This window comes from Hemicordylus capensis, chromosome 1, assembly GCF_027244095.1.
Source record: "Hemicordylus capensis ecotype Gifberg chromosome 1, rHemCap1.1.pri, whole genome shotgun sequence".
Lineage (NCBI taxonomy): Eukaryota > Metazoa > Chordata > Lepidosauria > Squamata > Cordylidae > Hemicordylus > Hemicordylus capensis.
Genome location: NC_069657.1, coordinates 310,801,151 through 310,813,905, shown reverse-complemented (window position 1 = coordinate 310,813,905; position 12,755 = coordinate 310,801,151). Strand labels below are relative to the sequence as shown.

The following is a 12,755-nucleotide window of genomic DNA, read 5'->3' as shown; positions in this document are numbered from 1 at the left end:
TGGGTCGGAATATGGACTTTTTGAATAACCCTCTTAGGGTGCAGACCAATAGTAGTCAATGTCTTTAGCAATAGCAATAGCAATAGCACTTACATTTATATACCGCTCTATAGCCAGAGCTCTCTAAGCGGTTTACAATGATTTTAGCATATTGCCCCCAACATTCTGGGTACTCATTTTACCGACCTCGGAAGGATGGAAGGCTGAGTCAACCTTGAGCCCCTGGTCAGGATTGAACTTGTAACCTTCTGGTTACAGGGCGGCAGTTTTATCACTGCGCCACCAGGGGCTCACACAAGCTCACAATTTCACAGTTATCCCACCCTCCCTGGACTCCACAAAGCAATTAAGAGGAGAAAGAGATACATGTCTCTCTGCTACGGATAAATAGGTAGATTTGAGGTTGTGCCAGGCTGAGGTAGCTGGCCCATAATTGCACAAGGCCCATCTCTGAAAAATGTATTGAAAATAGTGCCAAGAGACGAGAAAAAGTCAGTGGAAAAGTATAGTTTGGCTTGCATAAAATAGAAGCCTCAGCTAAACATGCAAGGCAATGGACAGAGAAATTTGCTGTCAAATTTGCTGTCAAAATGTAACAAATTGCAAGGCTATGAACAGAAACTTATTTTGCTCAACAGAAACTGAGGCGTAACGGCTAGTCTGTGGTAACAGTTGCAACCCAATGAAATTTCCAATTGCTTGTTGATGTGCAATGTATCTTAAAGACTTGCATGCACACAAAACACTGATTTGTATAAATATGTGAGAGAAACTCTGTTCTTGGCTTTTTGCCTAGCAGTATCCCGACTGCTGATCATTCTCTTGGCCCACTTTCAGCTGAAGTGTATTTAGAAACTCTAATAAAGTCTGATTGAAGGTGATCAATTGCATTTGTGAAGCTTTGTTTCTTCCACAGAGCCAATTCACAGGCACTTCCTACCTACCACCAATATAGGCAGGTAGAGGCTGTAGTTTAATGGTAGACCTCTTGCTTTGCATGCAGAAGGTTCCAGGTATAATACCTGGTAAGGCTGGGAAAAGCCAATTTCTGAAGTCCCGAAGAGCCACGGTCAGCCAAGAGCTCACAATACTAGGCTAAATAGACCAATGGTCTGATTCAGTAGGCAATGGTCTGATTCAGTATGATCGGGGCAGGGGTTCAAGGAAGAAAATGAAGAAAGAAGGAAGCAAGAACCAAGAGAAATAAAGTCAAGACACATTTGGCCAAAAATGGAAAAACTGGGGCCTGCAATTGCCCACCTTTCAAACTACAGCTAATCCACATAGTTCCATATTCCCACCATTTGGAAGACATCACAAAAGTTACTAACTATACAAGTACTTTTAAAATCCCCTAAGAATGTTTCCTAAGGTAAAATACAGGTCCTGCTTGAACACTTATCTCTAAAGTCAACACAAACAAGAACCACATCCAAACCCTGAATATTGCACATATGTGTACTCTGCAAAGAAATATCAGTCTGCCTTAACAGCATTTTAAAATTATTGTTATTGTTTCAGAACTGTAGGGCTAACCTATGAACTGAGTATTCAGCCGTAATACAGAGTATTCAACCGTAAAACAGCCATAATATGCCATAGAGCAGTGGTTCCCAACCTGGGAGCTTCCAGATGTTGTTGAACTCCCATCATCCCCAGCGACAATAAACTATAGCTGGAGATGAAAAGAATTGTAGTTCTACAACATCTGGAGTACAACTGGTTGGAAACCACTATCATAGAGCAAATGCCATAGTCTTGTGATGCCTTAAAGACCAAATTTAATGGACTACAGCCCACTTCATCAGTTGCCTGATGGATTTAACTTCATACATCTAAATCTGGTATCCCCCATGGTAACTTTCAAAGCAGTAGGCAAGCGTTTTATATGCTACAGGACTGATGTTATTGCTAAAACAGACCCCCAGCATCTGATGGAGTGGACCAATACATTTGTTTGTCTTACAGTGCTACAAGGCTCTGGTTTTAAGCTACAGCAAACTAACATAGCTACCCCTCAGGATGTTGTTATACCAAAGTTTTTTCTTTGCCTGCACAACGTCATAATTAAGTCGGTCACCAATGCTTTTTAACATCTACATGAAACCGCTGGGTGAGGTCATCAGAAATTTTGGTGCTGGGTGTTATCAGTATGCTGACGACACCCAAATCTACTTCTCCTTTTCATCTGCATCATCAGGAAATGGTGTTCATGACACAAATGTCTGCCTACAGGCAGTAATGGGCTGGACGAGGGATAACAAATTGAAGCTGAATCCAAGCAAGACGAAAGTACTCACTGTAGGGGCTCAGAATCCGAGGGCAGGGCTGGATTAAGCTAGTGTGGGGCCCGTAGCATATGTTATAAAGGAGCGCTAAATTTTTTAAAAATGCACATAAATATTAGAACAAAATATTTACTTGCATAGTAAAGTAATCCAATTTTTTCATTTGCTATATTTTGGAGTATGGGAGACCAAGCCACAAACTCACATTTACAACAACAATGAAGATTTATATACCGTTTTCCAATCAAAATTCTCAAAGTGGTTTACACAGAAAAATAAAGAGTGGATAGATTATTCTCTGTCTCCAAAGGGCTCACATTCCAAAAAGAAAAATGTGGTAGGCACCAGCAACAGCCACTGGACAAATACTGTGCTGGGCTTTCTCTTAAAAAGCACATTTAAGAAAAAGGGGATCTTTTATCTAATATGGACCAAATAAAACAGGTAAAGTTTTAACTTTCGTTCCCAGTTGGGAGCCAGGCGTGCGGGGCTCTCGAAAATGCGGGGCCCGTAGCAAATACTACATTTGCTACTACGTTAATCCTCCATAGTCTGAGGGGTGAGTTAGATCTCCCTGTGCTGGATGGGGTTACACTCCCCCAGAAGGAGCAGGTACACAGCTTGGGAGTACTACTGGACCCAGGCCTCACCCTGGTATCTCAGGTGGAGGCCATGGCCAGGAGTGCTTTCTATCAGCTTCGACTGATTCGACAGCTGCATCCATTTCTTGAAGAGGACAACTTCAAAACAGTGGTGCACCAGCTGGTAACCAGAAAGCTACTTAATGTTTATAACGATATTCTGTTCACTAAATGCAGGCAGACCTCGGAATTTGTGGGGGTTCTGTTCCCAGCTCCAGCGGGGAACAGACATTCTGAAAGCATAGATAGCAAGGCACTGGGGGCTATGGGATCGCAGGGGTTAGGTTCCTGGTCAGCTTGAAAATTGCTAAAAGTTGCCAGAAATCACCAAAATTTTGAGGGGAAATGTGTGTGTGTGGGATCTCCTTACCATGCTTTGCTGCTCCCCCCAACTCGCATTGTGCCCCCAAATTGGCCAAAAAGCCCCCCCAATTTTTTTCCTTCAGTGGAGCCATTGAGGCTCTGAGAAACAAAATGGCGGCCAGAAGTGACCTCCACGGTCATTTCTGGCCACCCCAACCCGCGGATATGTGAGATCAACATGATTCCCCCCAGCCCCACATATGCTGAGGTCGGGTGTCTTTTTCCCAACCACGGATATGCAAATCTGTGGATAACAACATTTCCTCTACACACATTTCAAGAAAGTTAACAAAGAGTAAATCATTTATTTACAAGATTTATTTTATCATGTCATTTATGATGTCATTTATAAATGTTTTCCATGGCAATATGTACAGCATAACACAACAGTGCTGCAATTTAGTCACTTTTACCCACACGCTTACCGACTCCTGCCAACAATGTACCAAAAATGCCTGATGAAAAGGAAAATGAATTCGAATTATGAAGATCAACAGTGACAAATACTAGAGGCCTTCAGTTTCGGTTGAAACAAAATACAAAATATGTCTGTGCTGCTCCATCTTTAAAACTCGTCCCAAGGGTATTTGCCATCCAGTATTGCAGCAATGAACCAGTCTGTTAAAATCACACAGCAGAACTGACTATACCATAGGACTGATATGCAACTATTAGACAAAGAAATTGTGAAGAGCATTTTAGCCAATACCACAGATATTTAAACAATTTTATGAATTTAGACAAATTGGTTTAAATAGCCATTGCCAGGAAGAGTATATTTTCAGCAACACATTATCACTTTGTGCTCCATGTTTTCCGGCTATCGGCATTTGCAAGAGCAGACACATCTAGACCTTCACCGCTGTTGCACTGCTCATATAAACTCTGTAAAATAAATAAAAGTCAAATATGTAGAGAGTCTTATAGAAAAAACCCCACACAAAACCCATAAGATGTGACCTTTCCTTTCAAATCGCTCTTCAAAACTCTACAGAGCTTATGGCTTAATGCTTTCCCCCCAATTTCCAGCTGAAACAGAACCTAAGCATACACAATCTGTATTTGTTCATATTAAACCTGGCTCTCCCACTTTTGATATTTTTGCTTCTCAATTCATTCTACTATGTTGCCTACTGTTGAAGTTTAACTCCTTCGGTAGGCATTTGCCTTTTTTTGCCTATGAAACTCAGTAAAGTAGCATGAACTGATGGCACAGCCTAAATAAAATCATTTATTTTGGTCACATTAGACATTTGGTACAATGAACACATGTTTCCTAGGTTGTGAGGATGTAGGCACACACAAGTAGTCCAGAGTCATAGGGAATGTGGGGCAGGGAGGCAACAAGGGATTGCTGTGAATGGAACCCAGAGTCCAACCACCTCTCTATCTCCCCTCTTTTCACCTACAGATACTAGCACGACTTAAAAAAAAAAAAAATCAAACACAAAATAAATTTGGACTTGAAGCACTAATTATTGTATTTGCAATTTTTGGTAATATTAGCAAGGCAGTCCAGAAAATAAGTATGGTAATACTCAATAGGTAAGAAAGCAAATCTTGGGAAAGTTATGTGTTGGGATTTTCCAGCTGTATTTAGAGGTAAGCCCAACTTTCTTTCTTCAAACAGAAACATTCAATAACTTGACATATTAAACGGTCTCTGAAAAGGAAGCCTCTTCACTTAGAATATAATTTGCTGAAATTCAATAAGTCTACCTAAATACATGCCGATTTCTAGCCGGGGGTGGGGGTGGGGGCAAAAGAAACCCCAAAGGTGAACTAATAGATTTTTGGTGCTTCACACAGCTCTGTAAAGATCTTCTGTCAATTTTGCATTTTTTTAAAGAAAAAGGTCACCTTTACAAAAATCCAAATAACTGAATTCAAACATTTTATCATAAAGCAGCTTTCTTAAACCTCCCCTTTTCAACACTGTACCACTTTAAAATTATAGCTAGAAAATGCAAAATGTTGTCAGAAAGAAAATGTCATTTGTGTCCAAAAGGAAAGCATACACTCACTGAACTCCCTGCACTATTTTTGATTGCTGACTCTGTGACAGAAGAGGAGTTAAATGGATAACAGCCATATTGTTCAATACGGTATGCAATTTTGCCACATTCAATACTCATGGTTAGACTCAATCTGAAAGTGGTGGGAATTTTTTTAAAAAATGAAAATGAGCCCCCACAAAAAAATAAGTCTAAGTAGACATGTCCAAGTTTCAGAGCTGGGCTTGTTTGCAAAAGCAAAAATATTTCCATTACTATGCTAATTATCCTGATTCTTTCTAAAGTTAATTTGCCTGCTGTGAACTGGGAATGATGAATACTGCCCCAAAGTGACAATAGCCTAAAATAAAATGGAGAAAAGTATCCTTAAGTACCCTGAATGTGTTTTCCCTCATCATCTTAATCTGTTAACTTGCTATACCCATGAATTTTTCATAGTATGGGTGATAATTTCAACAAAGCTACCTTGAGGGCAGCTTCTAGTTAAAAAGGTAGGACATACATTTAAATATGAGAATTGCTAATAATAATTAGCATATTAGTATAAGATGACAGGTTCAGCTTCAGCAGCTAATCTCATATTGGAGATCAGCTAGACAATAGGAATATCAGCCTTATCTGATAAGTTCCTTCTCTACATTAGAACCAATGGCATCTATGAATGGGTTGCCACTTCTACTTACTCCAGAATATACGCACATACAAATTTTCCACATCATGCTGTGGGAGGTAGCCATGCCTCTGTTGTGGATGTTACAGAGCTAAAAAGACCACAGGGCTTCTGAGTCCAAACTTATCAGGAAAGGCCATATTCTCCTACAGTAGTGGAGGGTATCCTCAAATAGGACATCCTGCAGCAGTGACTATCCTAGAGAGGAACCTCTTTGTCTCTCCCCAAAACACTCACCTTCCAAATGAGGCTTCCATGGAAACAAAGGTGTTCAACTTGTAATGTTGCACAGTGGACAAAATGGAAAACCAGGTTACTGCCCTACAGATAAGTGGCTAGAAATATCCAAAAGGCAAAACACTGTAGCTGCACTATGTATACTATGTACTATAGTATACACTATACACTATGTATATTCTGTGGCCTGTGATGTCCACAGAAACCTTTTTAACGATTTGTAAGGTAGAATAATGCAGGCTCTTATCCAACATGAGAGAGAAGCCTTAGAGACCTCTCTCTTCATGAATGCAATTTAAAAAAAAATGAGTCAGAAGTATAGAAACTCAATCCAGACACCCGACATGCAGAAGTAATAATGATGAGGATGTTCCAAGAAAGAACTTAAGGAAACTTTTCTCAAGGGGTTAAAAGGAAGCTTAATTAGAACTTTCATGGCTAAAGGGTGTTTCAGAAGACAAGTTCCCAACAAAGAAAAGCTTGACATGAAGGTGAATGGCCAGAGAACAGCTCCTGTTTACCTGCAGTACAATCCCAATGCTTCAGTGTATCAGGACTCAAGCCCTGATCTAGGCAATATCGCAAAACAAAACCACACACCTGAGCACTCTTTTGTAGGGATGTGCGAGCTGGCTCAAGGTTGTTCAGGGTTTTTAATTTTAAAAACCATCACAAAAAATGGCAGACTTGCTGCCATTGCGGGGCTTCAGGGGGGGTGGGTTCCTGAGGTTCCACCTCCCCCCAGTTGTTTTCAGCCACTTTGCAGCCCATTACGGGCCTCTCTGCATTGGCAATGGCCATTTGAGAGGCTGCTATGCATGCACACTAGCCATCTGAGGGGCTGGGGTCATGACACTGCCATGTAGATGGGCAGTGCCCATATCTACAGGCTATGATAGTGTCCGGTATCCCAGGTTCATAATCTAATTTAGCAATATTTGCTTAGTCTCTATGCAATGATGAATTGCAGCCAAGCCAGATCAGAATCTTTGGATCCTTAACTGCGTAGGTTGACTACCAGAGGTTCTCAAGAGATTTTGACCATGCCAGTCTGGGGCCACCAGAATAAACTTCTGCCTGCTAAAGTGATTTTTCTTAACTCCTGTACCAGCAAGGCTGTCAGGGAAAATGTATACAGCAGATCCCTCGGCCACGCCAATGTGAGAGCATCTATAGCTTCTGTTCCCTTGCACTTTAACTTAGTGAGGAAGCTCTGTAGCTCGTGGTGCTGAAGATGCAAACAGGTCTACTGCCAGTTGACTGAACTTTCTCCTGACTATAGTTCTGCTTTGATTCCACTCTGCCTGGTTGGATTCTTGGTGGCGCAGCCAATTCACCAAAGTGCAGAAGATTCTGCACACATGCTCCATTGTTATGGACCAAACATGCACCTCTGTGCAGTCAAAGAGGAAAGATTCCTCATTAGGGAGCAGGAGCCTCTGTCTCCCTGACGGTTCAGGTGCACCTTTGCAGTTGTGTTGTTGGAGTGTACTAGAACATGTTGGTAAGGCCTTGCACCTGAGCTGGAACTCCAGAACTGCCTGCAGTATTCTCTGGAGCTCCTGGCAGCAGATACTTACAAAGCCTCTTCCTCAAGACTATTTGCCCTCGTCTTGCAATAAGTATCCCATCTGGGCAGGCTACCATCTATCACCACCTGGACTCTGTCTGGTTCTTCAGTGCAGAACAGATCCCCTGGTAGAACTAATCTGATCACCACCATCTCAGCAATCATCTTACATTAGATCTCCACTGGAAGATGTACCTGAGCAGGTATCTCAAACTGCCATGCCCACACTAGCCCTTGAAGTGGATGAGAGTGACACTTGGTCCAAGGTACACATTCCATACAGGCCACAACTAAATCCTGAGATCTGGTCAACAGTGTAAAGTGTGTCATAGGTCTTACTGACTTAAACTGCTTGGAAATTCCCCCCGCCTCCTTTGATCTGAAGGAAGACTGGGCTTGACTAACTGACTCCCTCTGCTGATTCTACATCAGCCCTCTACTACTGGGCAATTCAAACCCAAGAATGTACAAGACTAGCTTCCTCGACCTTTGGTTGCCAGACATAAGGCCACTAGGCTGATGCCTGCATTGACAGCAGGGGAGGAAACTGAACATTCCAATTGGCAAGGGAGAGGCAGTCTCCTTTACCCGTTGGTCTCTGCTTTCTTCCTTTTTCTGCAGTGGTCTTGCTGGTGGACTTTGTTCTCTTGGATCACAACATTGCTGGTTTGCCACCCATCCAACAGCAGTTCCACCAAGTCATTGAGGAAACCTACTGAGACAGGAGCCCTCTGCAAGTAAATGTGGTTCTTCTTTTGCATGATTCATGGTGGCAAAACTCTTTTTAAAGTTATTTTCTCTGACTCTTCTCCCACCCTAACTAGCTAATACAGGGGTGGGAGGAAAGTTGCATCTAGAAGGCCAGAATACGAACAAGCACAATGAAGCACCATCAAAAAACTGTTCCTTGGAGCAAGACAGGATTGAATTGGGGTATGGTAGACTCCCACAGCATGATGGAAAGAATTTGAATTTGAGTGGCCATGTCTTCTAGAACAACTGGGAGATGCTACCTGTTCAAGGATACCCTCCTCCACTATACAAATTTGATTTGTTCTCCTATATGTTTGTTTGAAAATTGAGAGCTCATGCCTTTCTGTTATACAACTCCCTGTTTCCAAAAAGAGAGTCTACCCTCAGTATGTCAGTGCATAGGCACACACATCCTTTCAGAAAGATTACATCAGCAACACATGGGAGATGCTACCTGTTCAAGGATACCCTCCTCCACTATACAAAGAGCAAGGGGCTCTTCTCCTCTAGATCAGAATGAGATAGATATGTTACCTATAATATACTAAATCGTATCTTGTATTGACAGAATATTCACCACACAAGATATGGCATCCTGAGACTATGTTATGCCTAAATTAGGGGTTAATATGTTGTAGACCCTGAGCCTCAAGTAGTACAGCCATTTTAATTGTGGATTATATAACTTTCCAATTTGATTTGTTCTCCTATATGTTTGTTTGGAAATTGAGAGCTCATGCCTTTCTGTTATACAACTCCCTGTTTCCAAAAAGAGAGTCTACCCTCAGTATGTCAGTGCATAGGCACACACATCCTTTCAGAAAGATTACATCAGCAACACATTTCCTGATCCACTGTTTCCTGCACCCTCCACTACTACCCAACCCTGCCTTTCCAAATCCTCTCTACACATTAGTCATACCTGGAGCCCACATCCCTCTTTCCAAAATTGACAGAATACAAGAATTATGTTACCTCTATTTCTGTTACAATTTTTTTTAAAAAAAAATAATAATATTAATATAATATAGCACCATTCTCATAGATTTACATGTCAGGAGAAAACAGGCACCCTCTCTCTAGGCTCACACACACACACACACACACACACACACACACACACACACACACACACCAGAAAATCAATGAAAGGAGAAAGAAAGGGGAGGAAAATGGAAGCAGGACCTAACTGGTTCCTGTTCATTTATTTAAGCTTAGGTACATAATGGTGCAAGAACTGTTGGGATACTCATTTTTCCCAGGAAAGGGCTTAAAGTAGCACCTGTTCTCCCATGCTATTGTCAGTGGCAACTAATACTATTATTTAACGTTTACTCACTCTAGCAGCTCTAGAAATGGAGTTTGGAGAGTTCAGGCCAATAAGGTGACTAAGGATGCGCTTCATTTCCTCTGTTGTTCCTACTGTACTTGAACCCCCTAGAGGAAGTTAAAATTTGGTTATGCTTAACATTTACAACCAAGCCTTTAGGTCAAACTATGCGTGAAGAACTTTTGCAAAATTAAATGAACTGCAGTATTAACTTTGTAATACATGTTAAAAAGTTACCTGTTTGTGTATTGGCTTGAATATGGACATAGGGATGGACCAACAATTCAGAAACTGATATTCTTTGTTTAGGGTTCCGTACTAAACAGCACTAAGGAAAAAATTAGAAAATATGGAGTGAATTTGAAAGCCAGGCTTCCAAACCCACAATATACTTAAGGAAAATGAACATCTATTATTCTGTCTACAAACAACATGTGTTGCTCCAATCAAAGGAGAACAGGTATAACTACTGAACCAAAGTTGTACTCTGTTAATCTAGTTTGTGTCTTGGAGCACAGAACTCAGTTGCAGTTTTAAGAGGAAGAGACTCTGCAAACACTTCACATGACTTGTCTGTGTGCAAGAGAGGCACAGAGAGAGTTATTTGTTCTAATGGAGTGGCAAGATATGCACCACAACTGAAGTATCAGAACTGACCTCACACTAATGTGGTTTTTAAAAAAGGTTTTCACTATTAGGAAACAGTAATAAGGAACAATGGATAGTCCACGTTTCCTGCTTCCTGTTTTCGCCACTCTATAGCAGGGGTGGGCAGATGTGGTCCTCCGGCTGTTGTTGAACTACACATTGTGGCTGGGGCTGATAGGAGTTGTAGTTCAACAACAGCCGGAGGACCATGTTTGCTCACCCCTACTCTATATCATCTAATACATGCTTAAAATATGCTGCTTTCAAAAAGTAAACAAGTTAGAAGGCACATTTATTAACTGAACTACATTTTGGTTTGGTTTATAATGATGTGAACATATTTTAGCAATAGGAAATTTAACTATAGCGTTTGTCAACTGTGGCACTGGAAGCTTATTTGTAGTTTTATTTATTTATTTATTACATTTATAAACTGCCCCATCTAAAGTCTCTGGGCAATGTACAACTTTAAAAAGACATTAAAAACACACAATTCAACACAGAGTGCTAAATACAATTAAAAAACCATTAAACAAATAGAAACCCCATACAAACCCTGGAACCCCATACAAACCCAGGCCAAACAAATAAGTTTTTAGGGCTCTCTTAAAGGTCGACAGCGAGCCTAAACTGCAGATATCTGCCGGGAGTGCATTCCATAGACCAGGAGCAGCTACAGAAAAGGCCCAGTTCCAACTCGCCACCAGACGTATTGGTGGTAACTGGAGACAGACATCTCCATATGACCTCAACAATCGATGGGGATCACACCAAAGAATGCAATCTCTAAGGTAGCCCAGATCCAAGCTATTCAGAGCTTTAAAGTTAATAACCAGCACTTTGCATTTTGCCCGGAAACATATCGGCAGCCTGTTTTGAGAAACTGTTTTAAGAAAGGCATAAAATGGTCTCTCCAGGTTACCCCAGAGACCAATCTGGCTGCCGCATTTTGAACTAACTAAAGTTTCCGAACTACATACAAAGGCAGCCCTACGTAGAGTGCATTGCAGTAGTCGAGCCTGGAGGTTACCAGTTGATGCATCACTGCTGTTGAATCACATGTAGTTGACAGAAAACGCTCCTGGCCATAGCCTCCACCTGAGATACCGGGTGAGGCCTGGATCCAAGAGCACTCCCAAGCTGCATACCTGTTACTTTTGGGGGAATGTAACCCTATCCAGCAAAGGAAGATCTAACTCATCCCTTAAATTCCAATCCCCCACAATGAGTACCTCCATCTTGCTTGGATTCAGCTTAAATTTGTTAATCCCTCATCCAGTCCATTACTGCCGGTAGGCAGGCATTTAGAGAGTGAATGCCATTTCCTGATGATGATGATGAGGAGGAGGAGGAGGAGGAGGAGGAGGAGGAGGAGGAGAAATAGATTTGGGTGTCATCAGCATACTGATAATACCCTGCACCAAATCTCTTGATGACCTCATCCAACGGTTTCATGTAAATATTAAAAAGCATTGGTGACAGAATGGAGTCCTGAGGGACTCCATATAATAGCTCCCGTTTTAAAAAGGAACTGTCACCAAGCTCCACCATCTGGAATCTGCCTGAGAGATAGGAGCGGAACCACCGCAAAGCACTGCCCCCTATCCCCAATTCTCCCAGGTGATCCAGAAGGATACCATGGTTGATGGTATCGAACGTCGCCGATAGATCTAAAAGATCCAACAGAGTTACACTCCCTCTGTCGATTCCCTGGTAAGGGACACCCATCAGGCAAACCAAGGCTGTCTCAACCCCATAGCCTGCTCTAAAGCCAGTTTGAAATAGGTCTAGATAATTGGTGTCCTCCAAAACCGCCTGGAGCTGGTTAGCCACCACTCTCTCAGTCACCTTGCCCAACCATGGGAGATTAGAGACTGGCCTATAACTATCCATCACTGAGTGATCTAGGGAAGGATTCTTAAAAAGTGGTCTAATCATTGCCTCCTAAAAACAAGGAGGGATCCCACCCTCCCTCAGTGATGAGTTAATGATATTAACTAGGCCATCTCCAACCATCTCCCTGCTAGACAGAAGCAGCCAAGTTGGGCAAGGATCCAGAGAACAAGTGGTAGGCTGCACCGCCCCAAGCAGCTTGTCCACATCATCAGGCATCACAGATTGAAACTGATCCAATCTAATACAGCAAGAGGGGTTGCTGGACACCTCCTTCATAGACTCTGCAGAAACAGTGGAGTCCAAATCGGCCAGCATACAAGAGATTTTGTCTGCAAAGAATCCAT

The 12,755-nt window shown here is 41.9% G+C and overlaps 1 protein-coding gene across 4 annotated transcripts in view; it reads right to left on the bottom strand.

Annotated features, from left to right (window-relative positions):
• Positions 1 to 3,592: 3,592 nt before the first annotated feature.
• The window catches only part of TTK (TTK protein kinase), a 90,594-nt gene continuing 81,431 nt past the window's right edge, over positions 3,593 to 12,755 (bottom strand). For all 4 annotated transcript variants that reach the window (XM_053287031.1, XM_053287030.1, XM_053287028.1 and 1 more), the window contains 3 exons: positions 10,105 to 10,195; positions 9,877 to 9,974; positions 3,593 to 4,177 (listed from right to left, as the gene is read on the bottom strand). In XM_053287031.1, coding sequence (XP_053143006.1) covers positions 4,088 to 4,177; positions 9,877 to 9,974; positions 10,105 to 10,195 — 279 coding nt within the window. In that variant the 3' untranslated portion in view covers positions 3,593 to 4,087. The remainder of the gene's footprint in view (positions 4,178 to 9,876; positions 9,975 to 10,104; positions 10,196 to 12,755) is intronic.